Raw genomic sequence first — 17,566 nt, 5'->3', positions numbered from 1 at the left:
TGTTTTAGACAGTAGTTACTAGAAACTTATCTGAGGGGTAGCTTTATTAAAAACATTGGTAAGCTGGTCTGTCAACATAAGTGGATAAGATATGCTTGCACAATTGATTTTTTTCTGTGCAAGCTGTCACTTTCTGTACTCTATTACCATTATCTAGCAACTTTTGTTGCAAAAAGGATTTTGTAGATGGGTCTGAGTCCTTTATTTTTGTTGTAGAGCAAATGTGTGTTGGCTTCACTTTTAGCAGGATTGAGTACAATTTTAAAATTATTTTTATTAAGAGTTAACAAATGATCATTCAACCTTCGCACTTTCAATAAAGATTTTAAAATAAAAAATTCATACCAACTAAGTATATAACTAAATCAGTAAATGTAAAATAAGGAAAGGCATTGAAAAATCAACTTTATTCAGATAGAAACCAAATACATTTTGTTACCTGATTGGTCTTCATAAATACTTTTAAGTAAACCAAATGTATTACACGTTGCTTTAAAATTTCTCATACAAATAATAAAGTTTGGACACAACACAGCAGGAGAGAACTGCAATTTTAAGAGTGAAAAGCATTACACTGAAAAAAATACTAAATTGAAACTTTTGCAGTGTATACTTTTAAGTTATGTTGAATAATTGTCTGCATTCAGAGAAAAAACAAAATTGTACAAGTAGAAAAAGAATTGATACGTGGCTCAAAATGGTTTTCTGCTAAACATTAAAAAACATTTTTTAAAGTAAACATTTGGCTGAGTAATATGTCCATGTGCAGTTCAGAAAAATAAACGCGAGAGGAATGCAATTAATCAAGTTTAAATAGATCCTCAAACCAAGGTATACAATCATTGTGCACTAAAAGTAGAAAAACTTTAAAATGCATTTTGTTCTACTGAAAAGAAGTTACCAATCTTGACTAAAATTTTAAGCTGGCACTGGTGAAGGATACAATTTAAAGCAAATTTAACTTGATCCCTTTTCACTATCAGAGCTGGTGGAAAGATCTCTAAACTTTAAAAAATATAAAATAAAAAGATTACCTATCTTTCAGTTGAGCAGAATATTAAATGAAGGCCAAGCATCTCAGGTGGGTAAAAAAAAAGCTAAACCTGAATCTAGTAAAATTGAAGCAACTTATTTTTTACCAAGGGAAAATGAATTGCTTATAAAATTATTCCTTCTTTTGAAAATTTGTTAACTATGAATACTACTTTAATTGTTGTGTTTATTAAAAAAAAATATTGTCTCAGATATAAGTAAAGTTCACAATAAAAAATAACTTTTCTGAACTAGCATGTGTACATATTTAAGCAAGGCACTTGAACATACAAGCCTTTAATGTAAATGGAATTATGTAAATTTTTTAAAATATACCAAAGTACACATGAACACATAAAAAATAAAGACCATGACTATATATATATATACATATCATAATTTAAAATTAACTTAGGACTGAGCAAATACAGACTAGTTAATCCAGTATTTTATTGTACATACACACACAATTCAGCTCATACTGCAGAGGGCTAGAAAAATGAAAAATTGTCTCTTCATTTAAAAAACTGACAGAATTATTACTCAATTGCTCACTGGTTCTAGCAACATCATTCTAGATAATTTTATCAGCTAAATGAAGACAATGGAGAACCAACATTTATTTCTTTACAAAAGTAAAAAAATAGATTCAGTCTTTAGGGCAATATAAATAAGGACATTTACACCATTATTATGCAAATAGATAAGAGCTGTGAAGCAGTAACTTAAAAAAGAATGAATGGTTGCTTATCAAAACAAGAAGTGACCTGAACACAAATATGTAAGTAGTGCAGTATCATTAAGAATTAGCAAAGTATCACATAGTAGAAATAACCTACTTAATTTCAGATGATTAAGATCTTAAGTCAAGAAACTCACCGGATTATACAGAATAGTTACAAAAAGCTGTCATCTAAATAAATGTGTGTAATAATTTTTAAGAGATAATTACAAAGAATTTTTTTTAAGTGATAGTATAAAAGACCTACTAAATCAGAATTAAGTAGTAGAATTTAAACCTTGTCAGACCAAAGGCCTCATATATGTATTCCTTAAAGAGTTCACATTAGAAAAATGTTCTAGAGGTTCACATGCTGTAAAAAACCTTGAAAGGTGCATCATTTAAATTACATGATAATCAATCTCACAGAAGCTAATGGTAGTATGCAATAAAGATAAATGTATCTGTATAGTAATAATGAGGACAAAAAGTATAAATACGGTAGTAAACATGTTTTACAAACTTTTGGAATTACTTCAGTATTTAATGTAAACTTGTAATACAGAATAAAAAACAATGCAGTTGCTAATTGTGAAGAATTTAAATGCTTGAACAGATTTTGATTAAAACCTATTTGAAAACTAGCTTTAAAGAACAAATGTTTGCTGCCTCAATGTCAATATTTATATAGATGTCAATTGCATTTATTTTTTCAAATATTCTCTAGTTTAAAAGTACTGGTTATTATATTTTAAACATGGCAACCTTTTGTTTCATGTTTAGCTGTTTCAATTTTTCTTATTTCTTTTTATAAAGCTGCTGTTATGACTAAATATGACTAAATCTGTTAAAATATAATAAAAGCAGTATGACTTAGTATATTATACCCAGGCATTGCACTTTAGACATATCATAAATATAATATAACTTTCTAAATGTGAAAATTTCCAGGTAGATATATCTGGTGTTGAAATATGAAATTATAATTTAAAATTATAATTTTAAAAAACTTAAACTTATAAAAATGTATGTTTCTTGTGACAGTTTCATACTTATAAATTAATACTTAACTGACTCATAATGAACTGAATACTTATAAATAACTATACTTATAAATAACTAATTGGTAATTAAATTATAGACACTTGTGTCGTTATAGGAGCATTAGAAAAAAAATGATGTCATGTAAAACTCGTATTATTTTCTCTCAGTGATTGGTGCTGCTTCCAGAAGTCTAGAACGATATTTGCTACAATTGCTGGTTGGTCGAGATTTACAGCATGACCACATTCTTTCAAAATATCTATTCTCTTACAGTTTGGAAGTTTATCCTTTAGCACATCCACACCTGAAACATCCATAATCTGGGGGGAGAAGGGGGAAGAAATTAAATAATGTAGGTAATTATTACATCTAAGGTATGTATTACTGAAAGAAAAAATTTTAAAAATATATTCTTAATTTAAAATAGGAAGAAAATTTTATTAAATATGTATAAGCTATGCATATACTTAAAAATATAACAAAATACTTTTAATTTAAAAAATGCTAAAATTAAAATATTTTAAATGTGAATTAAAAAAAAAAGTAAAGATGTAGCACTAACCCAATCTTCTTGACCCCATATAATCTGGGTAGGTGCAAGAATTTTATGCACATTTTTTTCCAGCATTTCACTGGATTCTTCAGAAATCAATAAATTAACCACTGAAAATATAATAGATAATATCAATACAAAATTATTTGCTTTGAAAAAGTCAATAAAATTACAGATTAAACCTTCTTGACGTTGTATATTGTATAACTAGTATTATTTGCCATATAATCTCACTCACATGGTAAAAAGAGGTAGTTTTTCTTCTTCCTTAGTTCTACAGCTCCTTTCAATATCTTTGAAAATGTACAGAAAAAATAAATATTCAGTATTATTTTATAACTACTGCAGTTAAAACTTTGAAAGTTTGTTATTTTATGTCAAAATAGTGTGTAAAGATCTTAAAAAGTATTCTAACACTTACTTGCAAAGGGTACTTGACAGAGTAGTAATGACTAATGTTCAGCATAGTTTGCAGCTTTTCTGCAGTTTGTGGCAACATTGGACAATTATCTAATGTTAGCTGACCACCATGTTCTTCAAGGATGATTTTTTTGTGTTGCTTAATCAAACGGCTTTCAACTGGTGTTTTCACTGATTAAAAAAAAAATCAGTCTTTTATTTATAACATATATATGAAAGTAATGAGAGCAGATAAAAAAAAATCAATGTTTAAAAAAGAGAAGTGATTTCACTGCTAACAAAAACTTACTACTAGGACAAGTAATAGTGACCAATCCAGTCAGTTGAGGAAACTCAGCAGCAAACAGCCCAGCCAGGGTTCCACCCATTGATACACCAACAACATGAAGGGGCTGACTTGACAGATTTACTACATCTAAAAACTGTTCATTTGACAAATGTTAGAAATTTTATACATTATAGTTTTATTTAGGTAGAATATGATTTGATGATAAATAAATAACCTAAGGCCAAACATGTCTATTGAAACATGTCCCCTAAAATAGTCATAGCATCAATGTTTATTTTTTTTTGAAGCAGTGGCATTTGTTAGTTTTCAAGTAATGCAACTAAATTACCTGAGTTATGAAAATGGATATAAAAAGTCATATTTTTTTCCTAATTCCCTTATGTTGGGAAAGTATTTGGGTAATTGGGTACTTTTGTTTGCCTTCAAGGTCAAATTATAATAAAATCAAGCCTGAAAACTGAAAGTCATCACATTTTCAGACTAGGTTTCTTTTATTATTTGGTTATTGGATTAGACATAACATATTTTAATTTTACCTGTCTTAAAATTTAGCTTAAATGTACAATTTATCAAACAATATTAAGCTACCTAAAGCCCAAAGTAAGTGTATACTAAAATAGTAACATTACTAAAATAAGAACTTTCTAAAAATCTATTACAAAATTAGTTCTTTTTATTACCTGTCTGATTCGTTTGATTTGGCCTTTAAAACCAATGTCATCATCTTTAAGAGGGTTAGAAGAGAAACCATGACCTGGTAGATCAACAGCTACTACATGCACATTAGATGAAATGTTCTGAAACAACAGCATTTAATTATTATTTGCTTAAAACACACACACTGATGTGTAGGAAAGGGTAATTAATTAATACAAAATGAACATCGAGTCAAAAATAAAGTGAGCACTCTATTTACTTACTTGAACAATGGGAGCCCACATAAAATGATCAGCGCTGAACCCATGCAATAACAATATACTCATTTGATCTTTGATAAAATGGCCCTTTTCCCCATAAAAAAATGTGAAACCATCGGACAATGGTTTGGTGTACTTCATTTTCATTCCACTCCATCTTACAGCAACCCTAAGAAGTATTTTTAAATGAAACATGATGTATTACTAATATCACTAGAAACGTTAGAAAAAATCTAATAATTTTTAAGATGCTTTTTCAATTAGCCTACATAGCATCACCAATATGTATAGAAAGCTTAAAAAGTATGTTACTTGACCAATTCTTCTAACTATAAAATGAAGGACATTAAAGAAAATGTGTAAAGACCTGAAATAAACTTGAATCAACATGCTGGGCTGTATGAAGTATAAATAGATAGTCATCATGGTGGTTATGGTAGCGATGGTAAATGTAGCTGGATTCATGAGTGACAGCTCAGGATACACAAAATCAAGGAGAGACTCCATCTTTTCTAAAATAGGTCAATTATAAAGTAGTACTTATCTATCTGTTTACATAATATTAACAATACATTTCTGCTAACTAGAGATAGAAAATATTATAGGACTATTTAAAATATATTATTTCACATGTTATTTAGTATCAGCTTGATCCTCATGGTGCTGTAAATAGTAAATTTAATTTTGTCACAGACTTATGTTTCTGTAGTGTTAGCTAAAAGATCACTTAAAAGTTAAATATTTGGATTAAAAGCTATTTTATATAGGCCCTACCAAACAAAGATAAGATAAATATCATTCGTTCAATAAGAAAAATACTTCAAAACACCTGCATTCCCCCCCCCCCCTTTCAGTGTATACCTAAATTGCTGCTAGTCTCAAGTTCGAATCTGAGTTCAAGTGCGAAGAATGTCACTTAGTCCACCCAGCTCTAATGGGTACCTATTTAGTATTTACTACTATCTATATGACTAATATATATATTATATATGTTAACTAAATATACACATTGCTGGCTGATGTCAATGCTAACTCTGTCCCTAACCCTAGTCCTACCATCGCCTAACCCTAATTTCTTACCATAAAATTAGTCGAGATTCCAATACTACTAACAACCCAACACACCTATTTTATGGAAGAGTCTATTATTGGACATCGGTATTTAAAAATCATCCAATTTCTGAATTAATTTTAGGCTTAATTTCATTTTTTAAAATTATTTTTAAGGTCCTAAATCTAAAAAAGCACATTTTTATTCCATCATCGCTAAGCGCCTAAGCGGGCCTACCTACACTGCCTACAGTACAGCCTTGAGCACTACTGGATTAAATAGAGTCTAGCACAATTCATTATGAATCATAGTCATACTGTTACTATTTTATGAAAGTTACCGGTGTTCCCAATCACAAGACAGTTGAGTAAGAAGAGCGGCGTTATTCACTGAGTATTCAGCCTAAACTCTAGATCTAGACGCTAGCCTTATGAGAGGCTTTTCATACTCATAGCAATGCCTGGATCTCGCTTCCGTATTTATCTGGCAAATGACGACCACAACAAACCAAAAAAATCGGCCTTTTTAAAAATAAGTATCCAAGTAATCCTGTCTGTTAAGTTAACGTCGCCCACCGTTAGGTGTAGGTAGACCTAACTACTCGATAATTTTTTCCCCATCGTTTAAATGGGAGATTACTACGTCATGACACATTTATTCATGCAGGCCTATATCTAGTAGGCTAAAAGATTACGCAGTTTCTATTTTACAGTTCCTGTACGGTGCCAACGACCTGATCACCTGACTATTTAACTAGGTCACGATTTCTAAAGGCAAAGGTCAAATTTTAAAAAAAAACAGCGGGATTCATCTGTTCATCTCTTCACGTGTACCGCCCCCTCCCCGAACGAAATATAATATAATATACACAAAATATAGGTCTCTACTTTAACCAGTGTTTCCCTCCCCCTCCTCCAAAAGTTTCAAGTGCCTCCTCCCCAGGAAAAAATGTCAGAAAGAAACACTAGTGTAGCCCTGGTTGAAAGTAATAATTGTGTGGGTAAGTCACTTGTAAGTGCCAATTCATTTTACACTTATTAAGGGGAGTTGCAATAGAGACCAATCGTGAATCCATGGCATTGTCACTTTGTTACATTTTACTTTGTTACATTCTGTGTATAAAGAGAAAAAAATAGGCCCTACGCAAAGAAAACATTTCGCACACAGAAAAATGTATATAAAATAACGTTTTAATTGCGTACCTATAAGGAGTTAACCTACGATGTATCAGTATACAAATACATCTCCAGATCTTACATGAAACAAACGTCACGATTGCTACTAAGAGCCTTAATGTGTGTTAGGCCCAATTATATCGTTACAAGGCGGGGGGGGGGGGGGGGGCGGTGACACAACGTACAGGAGGAGAAACCAGATAGGCCTAGTAATATTTATTATAAAAACTATGTTTTATCCAGGTAAAATAATAAACTTGTTAGGCCATAAGGGAAGGGGAAGCAAAGGGGAAAAAAATGACTAGTGTTATCAGTACATGGTGATCAAATCACTTTTGCACTCTAACTAATCTATCTGTAATTGAACAGTAATCTTGTACCTTGTCGTTAATTGTCGTTAATCTATTTGTTGGACAAAGCCTATCTCATGCAACTTATTTGCATTTTTAATTTTGGCTTAAAAAAGATGCAGTTTTGACCGTTATTAAACATAAATACATAATTATGCTTATATACGCGACAGGGGCGGAACTACCATGCCGCCAGACCCCGCACTGCGAGGGTGGGGGGGGGGGGGGACAGACGACCATAATTAATGTTTTAAAAATTTAAAAATGTAATTCGTGTGCATTTTTGCCTTGATGTTTGATTTGTAAAAAAAAATACGGTAGCTACGGTACGATTATCTTTATTTTACAGTCGCTATACCACACTCTTCAGCAAACCTTAAAATCCACTACACAAACTGTAATGTAAAATATAGGCAAAACTTCAGTTTCTAATGACTTCTGTGACTCTTTGCTCCCCTTTGAAAGCCGAATAGCGGCACGTAACAATTTCACACATTGGCAATATGACTTTTCGACCGGTCCTCCAAAGTGTAGGCCTACTGTGGCGGGATGGGGCAGGGGGGCGGGGACCAAATAGGGCACCAGAAAATTGTTGCCAAATGTATTATATTTTTTAAATAGTTATTTATAATTGTATGAATCTAATTCACTAAACAAGGTTGTTCAGATTATTGTTTATATTATTTAGAATAGTTTATTCATTAGTAAATGATTTAGTTAAACATTATTTATAGTCAAATACTGTTAATAAATGACGTAATTTAGGGGGGGGGGGAGGGTCTGGCTTTATGAAAGTTGTTAAAAAAGCGTGATGTCTACTATGCTTAGCACCTAAATAAGAAGCTTATCCGACGCGTGAGCTGGCCACATACCAGAGGCGTAGCGACCCTTCCCGGCGCCCGGGGACAAACTTTCGATTTGCACCCCCCCCCCTCAAACTTTCGATTTGCACCCCCTCGAACTTTTGATTAACACCCCCCCCTCAAACTTTCAATTTGTTTTTCCAACCCATTTTTGCGCCACCCTAAGGTCGGCGCCCGGGGACATATGTCCCCTCCCCCGCTACGCCTCTGCCACATACAGTTGTACATGTGAAAAACGTGTTTGTGTCTTTTATGCATTACTACCTCATTCATCCAGTCGCTATAAGTGTAGAAGGTTGACTCTGGGTTTATAGTATGGGAGTTAACATAATTGTGGAAGGCAGGTGTGAACCACAGGTGTGTGACTGGGAGTGAACCACAGGTGTGGCAGGCAGGAGTGAACCACAGGTGTGTGACTGGCAGGAGTGAACCACAGGTGTGTGACTGGCAGTAGTGAACCACAGGTGTGTGGCTGGCAGGAGTGAACCACAGGTGTGTGGCAGGCAGGAGTGAACCACAGATGTGTGACTGGCAGGTGTAAACCACAGGTGTGTGGCTGACAGGAGTGAACCACAGGTGTGTGGCTGGCAGGAGGGAACCACAGGTGTGTGACTGGCAGGAGTGAAACACAGGTATGTGGCAGGCAGGTGTGAACCACAGGTGTGTGGCTGGCAGGAGTGAACCACAGGTGTGTGGCAGGCAGGTGTGAACCACAGGTGTGTGGCTGGCAGGAGTGAACCACAGGTGTGTGGCAGGCAAGTGTGAACCACAGGTGTGTGGCAGGCAATTGTGAACCACAGGTGTGTGACTGGCAGGTGTAAACCGCAGGTGTGGCAGGCAGGAGTGAACCACAGGTGTGTGACTGGCAGGAGTGAACCACAGGTGTGTGACTGGCAGGAGTGAATCACAGGTGTGTGACTGGCAGGAGTGAACCACAGGTGTGTGGCAGGCAGGAGTGAACCACAGGTGTGTGGCAGGCAGGAGTGAACCACAGGTGTGTGACTGGCAGGAGTCTTCTTCGTTCTTAATTTTTAGTGTTGGGAGGGATCGAGCCTTAACTGCCAGAGGGATTGAACTTTAGACTTTTTTCGAATTTATCAACCATGAGCTTTGCCGACTCGACCATGCTTCCATCACAATTAAGGATTACGTGTCAACTGGTTATGCGCAATTGAGGCAATTGACTCAAGATTTTAGCCTGCTTTTCTTTTTGGATTTGCTTCCATAGCCTTTGTCCAACCAAGAACAAACTACAAGGCAGCAGTTGTTTGATTTTGGAGTTGTCTCTCCTAGAAGAGTGGCTGTCCCCAGCTAACGAGCCTCATCTGCCCGAGGGTTCGAACTCGAGACTTTTCGGTTTAGCAACCATGAGCTTTACAGAATCGACCACGCCGACCCCCTACTGGCAGGAGTGAACCACAGGTGTGTGGCAGGCAGGTGTAAACCACAGGTGTGGCAGGCAGGTGTAAACCACATGTGTGGTTGGCAGGTGTAAACCAAAATCTCAGATAAAAGTTCTTAAGGATAAAATATATCTCGATGAAATTCATTTACTGACATAATATCACAGATCAAAACATTTCAAGTATTTTGGAGGAAATTAGTTTTTCAAATATTTTTAATTTATTGTCGTGTCATAACACTTTCTGAACTCAACCTCTCCCTTCATCACAAACGTCCAACTCTCAGAAGTGCAACATTATTTATGGATGACTCTTTATAGCAATATAAATTTATGTTAAGTTAATCGTCATGTAGGCCTCTTAAGTTATTTATTAAGTATTATTTTTTTTAAAGACTTTCTCCATTGTGGATCGTTGAAAAAGCAAAGAAAATTATAAAAACATGACCATTTATACTTATGAAAATTGCAGTAAAAAATCTTTCAACAACTAACAACTATTAAAGTTAAATCTGGTTTAATTAATTTTCAGAGTACCCTTGTCTAAAAGGACAAAACCAATCAGAATCAGCTACAAAAAGACCCAGCAATGAAAAGTATTGGCCTTAGATATTTACTTTCTCATATACAGGGTAGAGGTTTGTAAATTGTGCTGAATAGTTTTTTTTTACGGTTTTCATTTTTTAACACCTCCTAGTCCTACTTTATCATATACAGAAATAAAAGATGCTTTGTAAAGCGTGCAAAAATATAAGTCAAGATTTTCAAATTTTATAAACTTCAGTAGCTAAAACAACTTAAGTTTTTCAACCCTGTATGTATTATATCGAATTTGCAGTTTTCTATCAACTTTGGAGCAATTTCCGGTAACTGTACTATGGTTTCTCAAAAGATGGTAACTTGAGTATCTTTTAAAATTTCAAATATAAATATAATATTGTATTCCGCTATGATGAGGTACAATAAATGGCCCAAAAATGAGATGAATAGGATGGTCAAAGACAAAGTTGAACAACAACTCAAATTTATACTATTTAAAATTTAATGTAAACAATTTTTCACTAAATGAGCACTTTTTAGGCCAGTTTGAATTAACTACCTATTAAAAGCAGAGTTCTTTGTGATTTATAAGAATATGTTTTAAATTAATTCATTACTATGTACAAACATCTTTTAACTTTAAAAATGAAAAAATTAATCATTACAACAAAACAAAAAAAGCAGAAAATATTTCTCTAACAAATAAAACATTTATTACAAACTTAAAAAATTTAATATGATATTAACATATGATAATTATAATGAAGCTGTTCACAGACGAAAATAATCATCCAATGAATTTAAATATACAATGAACATTCACACAAATAATTCATCTTGTTACATTCACAATATACTTTTACTCTTTTTGTCTAGCGAATTACATCAAATGTGGAGCAGAAACAACACTATCACCCATTCATTGAAAAAACAAAACTCAGTCATCCACAGCTGGCTGCCAGAAAGCCTGAAATGGAAAAAAAATACAGTAAGATTAGATCAACTTCAAATATAGCAAATGTATTTCTGACAATTTCACTTGTATAAAAATTGAAAGAATGTTATTCAATTATTTAATAGAATAATAGAAGAGGTTGAGTAAAAATAACTCTATTATACATTAGTTATTAAGCTGGGAATTAGGGGTTGGATAAAATGACATACTGATACTTTACATTTTGTAACTTAATAATTACTTTCTTTATAATTATAGATATATATATATATATATATATATATATATATATATAAACTTAATCTTCATTTAAAAATAATTAAATCTAACTTTAAAAAATGTCAACAACAACAAAAAAATTAACTTACAGCTTTAAAAAACATAATAAATTTAATAAAATTGGTAAATTCCATATAGATCTATATTTAAACAACTTTTAAAAAAAAGATTTTGTTAAAAGTAAAGATTAACCCTTTGTAGTCCAGGGTGTTAAAACTATCTGACTTTCTCTACAACCAGATAAAAAGACAACACATTTTTAAAAAAATATAAAATGTGCACATAAGTTAAAAAAATAATTTAAAGTTTAGTAAAGGAAATGGTCTAATTGTATTTTGCAGAAGAGTAGAAATTTAGATAAAATAATCCCTTCATAACCAACATCCTTTAATACAGCTCACAATTAGGACGCCATCACAGGAAAGGCAAATATACCTCTATCACTAAGTGTATTTTGCTATTAAATATATAGTCTAACCATATTTTGACATGCAGAAGCCATCATCATGTATTTTGGATTAAACTGAATACACTGAATTGGTCCAGGGTGGTCTGATTGTAAAATAGCCATTTTGACTCCAGACTCTGTACTCCAACAATGAACCTTCCCATCCGTTGATCCTATTTTAAGATATAAATAAATTTTGCATTAATTAAATTAGGACAAAATATGCGTTTAAAAAAAAACGAATGACAATACATAAAGTATGATAAAGAATGACTTACCAGAGAAAACATATCTAGCATCAGGAGTAAATGAAGCTTCCAGTGGAATCCCTTTGTGATTTGTAAAGCCCTATAAATACATTTTTTTTAGAACTAAGAAGTACAATTTTAAGTTAAACTAGTCATCAAAGATATCAGTAAACCCAATATACCATAAATGCCTGAAGTGGGGTGCCTTGAAATGCATCAATAAGACGAATAACATTTCCATTTGTTGAAATTAAAATCATTTTTCCATCAGGGCTAAATTTAAGACCAGTCCAATCACATTCTTTATCTTGTGGAAGCTTAAATGTTGTAAATGGTCCCTAAAAACACATTAATTGAATAATTATTGGCAAACATACATCACAATTTTTAAATTTAGTTTTGTAACCAAACAAAAACATTAATAATGACAATTTTATATATGTATTTAATTAGCCTTGGTAAAACCTTTTTTTAACTTACTTTATCAAATGATCTTAAATCATACAGCTTCACACTCTCAGAGTTAACACCTGCTGCAAAAATAAGCCCTTCAGGATCAAAGGCTGCAACAGGGCGACCGGACAAGTGCATCAATCCCTAGTAATGATGGTAAGAGATCAATAATTACCATTAAGCTTAATTAAAGCAAGATATAAAATGCAATTAACCATTTTGCATCTGTCCACTACATTTCTTTTATATAGTATTAACTTTTTTTTTCTGAACAAACAAAGGAAAATATATAAATAGTTCACTCACCTGGCAATTTTGAGACCTTAAATCCCACAGTCTGATTGTTTTATCCATTGAGCCAGATATAAAAGCATCATCTATTGGTGACATGCATAATGTGACAACTCTAAAATAAGCAAAAAGGAATATTAGAAATAATAGAAAAAATGATTTACAGCTTTTTTAAAAGAAATAATTAAATGATTCTACTGATAGACTAAACATCCTGTAGAAGTTGCTGTGATCTAAGAAGAAAGGATTTCAATTTAATTTGTGTGTTAAAATATAAAATAATGCATCCCCCAAAGCAAAATTGTAACAATAACATATACACAAGGTAAAAAATCAACAAAAAAGTAAAATACTTTTCATACTTACTTTTTTGTATGTCCTGGGAAGTAGCGAATATACTTATTGTCATGCAAGGAAAGATATCTGATAGTATCTGTAAAAAATTTCATTTTAAAGGAATCATATATATTTTATTTTTAAAAATTGATGCATTTATCAAATGGATTTACAAATGATGAGTAAACAAAAAGTAAACTTGTATTGATCATACTATTATAAGATTTTACTTCAGTAACTTAAAAACCAAATAAATATGCAGTCATTTTCTTCAAAAGACTTTCTGGAAAAGTATTTAAAACTCTTCTTATTATAATTTAAACAGCTCATCTGTCACTTGCAAACAACTTGAACTAGAGAATCTTAAATAAGCACTAAAATTAAAGCTACTTCTAGCTAAAAATTATTTTGTGTAGAGAGGTTATTATTATATAGGTGACATAATGCCCAAATTGTCCTAACACAGTTTGCAGAGGCTATCTTGTAACAATTACATGAAAGGCCCATGTAAATTTTATAACATGTTAAATTTTATAATACATAATTTACCACAAATTAAGTTGAAGCTAAAAAGTTTTACAAACCATCCACTTTAGTTGAACAGTGCAAAGCTGTATTCTGTGCATGTGTATAACGAATTAAATCCACTCCATATTTTTTACTGTTAAGTGTTCTTTTAGGCCTGTAAATGATATAAGGTGACAAGTGTTATCTGTGATGTCTTAATAATAAATACCTTCATTTTTCTTTTACTTTTATGAAATCAAGCAAATAATTTTAACACATAATTACTTTCTTGTCAAATCTAAAACAGAAATGACTCATAGTAGTATTAGTGTCACACAAGAATGCCATCATCTAGCATTGGGTCAAAAGAATCCTGTAATTTTTCTAACTTACAAAGGAAGGTCATATATAAGTCACTTTGTAAATGTGGTTTAGCAGTTTTCAACAAGGACCCCTTAATGAAAAGGTAGGTCCAAAAAAAATAGAAGGCCACCCCGTCCAATACTTGATAGGCTAGAATGTAAAACTGAGGTTTATTCTTTCATTGAAATTTATAGATGATATATTATAAATAAATTGGTTATCTGTATAGAATACTTTTTTTTTTTATTCTTCAATTCTTGCAGTTCATAGCATTTGGCAAAATGGCAAGATTCATACAAAGTGATTACCCGGAAGAAGCTTCTTCTCCCCAGCACTAGTCTGGCAGGCAAAAGATAAAAATTGCAATGACCATAATAGCTGTTCAATGGACTCAAATTATCTTTATAGCGGTGCAATGGGATTAAATTACCCTTGTAGCCTTATTCTTCGGACAAAACTATCAGTACTGTGTGGTTGAGCACTTGTGCTTCGCTGGGGTTATCAGTGGTTGATGGTTCATAGTATAGGCTAGCCTATTTAAATCTGCTATTTAAGTATTTATCATGTTAATCTCTGTCCCATCAAGATAAACAACAAACATTTATTAGTCTAGATGAAAAACCTTGTAATTGTAGCGCAGTGCGCATCTTCTTCTGGCTAGAATCAACCAAATTAATAAATAGGCCCAACGCATGAAAAAGTCTGGATGTATATAGCGTCGGAAATTATCTGGCATTGTTTGTTGTATTTTGTTAACATTTGTTACTGTAGGGTAAAGAAGGGCACTAAGAGCCACACTTTTTAGCACCTGTACATTTTTAAAGATTTTTACTAATCCAAGTATTTTATAATATTGAAATTTAATGCAAAATTATTCTTACTCAATATAAAAATAATAATAAAGGCTATCAAATTTACTTTAAATTAGTTTAATTTAGCATTTAAAGCCATACCCCCAAAATCAGCATTTGGGGCAAATGTAGCCGGACCACAGGGCATTAAGTATTGGCCGATGCTAGCCGGAATAAGATACGCATGCGCAATGGAGAGAAACTACGACTTGCCTTCGCGGCGATGTTTTCGATGGTACTGCGCATGCGTGTGTTTACAACCGCAGAACCCTAATCCTATCCCTATACCTAATCCTATCCCTATACCTAATCCTATCCCTAACCCAAACCCTAGTCCTAACCCTAACACCAAACCTAATCCTATCCCTACCCCTAACCCTAGCCATAGGTCACTGCGCATGCGCAGAGCTCTCTTTTGCCGACTAAGTGTTTATTTGACTGAGAATAGTACTGTTCAATGTGAGTCTCAGTCTGTACGTACACACCACACGCTATTCCCATTCGACTGGGAATGGTCAATTTAATCACTTTATAAAATTATTTCATGCTTTTTTCTCAATTCAAGGTACAGATAGGTTATCTAAAAAAAAATATCTATGTTAGATTTAAACAGTTTTTTTTCAAGACTAGATTGACTAGATCATCTAAATCTAGATTCTCCTTTTTCAAAAGTGTAAAGACTCGAGATTGTGAATAAATTCATTAAAAAAATCATTTTTTAAAATGATTTTATTTTTATTCACAATCTCGAGTCTTTTTTAAAAAATGGGGAAGAAGCGTAGTGAAGACTGAAGAGTTCCTTACGTTCCATTCAAGCAATCGTAAATAACAATAGAATCATCATCACTACTTGTAATCAACGTTTCACCATTCGCAGAAAAATTCAAACTACTTATTCTATCAGTATTTTCTCTAAATATTTTTGCAACGCGCAGACTTCTAACAACATCGTCTACTAGCTTCATTTTTTTCTCGTTAGGATTCCTTCATTATCCTTTTCCGTACTGTCTAAACACCAAAAACACAAAAACAGTTAACACAAAAGTACTCTAAGCACCGAATTCTTGACATGTCAGACATAATTGTAGGAAAAAAAAGTCACACTTGTGTATTTGCATGGAATTTGTTATAATATTCAGAAAGTGCAAATCAACTTACAATTAATAAAATGTAGTAAAATATATGTAGGTTTTATACATATAGTAATATTTATAACACGTAAAAAGATTTAGTATGATTTATGTAGGTTCTAATTTAACAAAATTTACTAGAATGTTCCAACCTTCTCGGTTTTCATCGTGTATTTTAAAACTAATTTTAATTGGGCGTAAAATGACACAAAGACGTGGTTAATGTGACTTGCAACCTCAGTTTATCGCAACAATAATTTAACCATCTGTACTGCCCATTTTTACCACGCTCATTACATAACAAAGAATATGATCAAAATAGAAAGCAGACACAGTAGAAAGGCTGTCATTGACGCACTACATCACAGACTATATGGACGCACTAGGCCAACTGAGGAACAGCCTTTGGCAAAATACATATGAAAAACACATGGATGTGTCTAAATTTATTTTATAATTAATTTTTCTTTCTCGTATTTAACTAAATACGTAACAAAAGTGGGGGTAGCTGTGTAAATTATCATACTAGTGTGCCCCGCGCGTTGTAGCGGGGATAGAAGAAAGTCAGAGGATGTCCCGGGGCAAATCGCATACCCACGGGGGCGTCGGCAGACGCGCCTGATTTAGTTTATGAAAAACTATGATACTACTTCTTATCTATATTCTATCACACTCTTTAAAACGAACTTATGCGCCATAGCACTATCGGGATAGCCCGAGGTGCCAAGTTGCACCCTGTTGGGCGCCGGCGAACGCGCTTGATTCAGTTTAGTGAACGACTAAACGCCCCATATTATTGCACTGTTTAAAACTAACGCCGCCCTTGCGAAGTTTTTAAAAAAGTTTTTTTGCCGAAACCTCTTCTTTAGTGTTCTAATCAACTCCCCAAGGTTTCATGGCGATCGGATGATACCATATATAGAGAATAATCGAATCGCGCCCTGCTGGAGCGCCACCCCTGCGAATATGGAAAAAAAAGTCTCGCAAAAACCTCCCCAGGATTATTCTAAACAACTGCCCAAAGTTTGATGGCGATCGGATGAAAGGTGTAGCCGGACCACAGAGCTTTAAGTATATATATGACCTCTCATTACCCATCCGCTTCCCACTGGTGCCCTATTTATGCATCCTCCCCACAAACGACAGCGAATGAAGTGCTCTCCCTTTGTAATTAAAATAGAATGATACATTTTGAAGCTTCGGTCACAACACTACGATGACAACACCTATCTAGACAGCATTTTAGCCATATCACTACAGGGACAACACCCATCTAGACAACATTTTAGCCATATCATTACAGGGACAACACCTATCTAGACAACATTTTGGCCACATCACTACAGGG

General features: G+C 33.2%; 2 protein-coding genes across 3 annotated transcripts; both read right to left on the bottom strand.

Moving 5' to 3' along the window:
- Positions 1-388: 388 nt before the first annotated feature.
- Positions 389-6,709, bottom strand: LOC131937573 (monoacylglycerol lipase ABHD6). Of its 2 annotated transcripts, none has more exons than XM_059295109.1 (9): positions 6,368-6,709; positions 5,344-5,488; positions 4,980-5,145; positions 4,740-4,856; positions 4,060-4,192; positions 3,772-3,941; positions 3,589-3,643; positions 3,360-3,460; positions 389-3,117 (listed from the first exon to the last, which is right to left on the bottom strand). In XM_059295109.1, exons 2-9 carry the CDS (start codon positions 5,481-5,483, stop codon positions 2,935-2,937), a joined length of 1,065 nt encoding a protein of 354 aa, XP_059151092.1. In that variant the 5' UTR covers positions 5,484-5,488; positions 6,368-6,709; the 3' UTR covers positions 389-2,934. The 2 variants fall into 2 exon arrangements, with proteins under 2 accessions (XP_059151092.1, XP_059151093.1); XM_059295110.1 differs by having other exon boundaries at positions 6,536-6,709.
- A 3,318-nt stretch (positions 6,710-10,027) lies between these two features.
- LOC131937592 (WD repeat-containing protein 82) lies at positions 10,028-16,105 on the bottom strand. Its single transcript, XM_059295142.1, has 9 exons — positions 15,893-16,105; positions 13,952-14,049; positions 13,398-13,464; positions 13,047-13,146; positions 12,768-12,884; positions 12,470-12,625; positions 12,318-12,387; positions 12,070-12,212; positions 10,028-11,324 (listed from the first exon to the last, which is right to left on the bottom strand). Exons 1-9 carry the CDS (start codon positions 16,051-16,053, stop codon positions 11,295-11,297), a joined length of 942 nt encoding a protein of 313 aa, XP_059151125.1. The 5' UTR covers positions 16,054-16,105; the 3' UTR covers positions 10,028-11,294.
- Between the last annotated feature and the right edge of the window lie 1,461 nt (positions 16,106-17,566).

The sequence above is a fragment of the Physella acuta genome, unplaced genomic scaffold, assembly GCF_028476545.2.
Source record: "Physella acuta isolate Inbredline_101_S28 unplaced genomic scaffold, ASM2847654v3 ptg000213l, whole genome shotgun sequence".
NCBI classification, from domain to species: Eukaryota; Metazoa; Mollusca; class Gastropoda; family Physidae; genus Physella; species Physella acuta.
Note: the sequence above shows the minus strand (reverse complement) of the source record. Positions and strands in the feature narration are given on the sequence as shown.

Coding starts and splice junctions, on each gene's coding strand:
- LOC131937573 (XM_059295109.1), bottom strand. CDS start 5,483: ATGGAGTCTCTCCTTGATTTTGTGTATCCTGAGCTGTCACTCATGAAT. Junction 5,146..5,343: donor TTGATTCAAGTTTATTTCAG/GTCTTTACACAT, acceptor AATACTTCTTAG/GGTTGCTGTAAGATGGAGTG. Junction 3,461..3,588: donor AAACTACCTCTTTTTACCAT/GTGAGTGAGATT, acceptor TTATATTTTCAG/TGGTTAATTTATTGATTTCT.
- LOC131937592 (XM_059295142.1), bottom strand. CDS start 16,053: ATGAAGCTAGTAGACGATGTTGTTAGAAGTCTGCGCGTTGCAAAAATA. Junction 12,388..12,469: donor CCCCACTTCAGGCATTTATG/GTATATTGGGTT, acceptor ATGTATTTATAG/GGCTTTACAAATCACAAAGG. Junction 12,213..12,317: donor TGCTAGATATGTTTTCTCTG/GTAAGTCATTCT, acceptor ATCTTAAAATAG/GATCAACGGATGGGAAGGTT.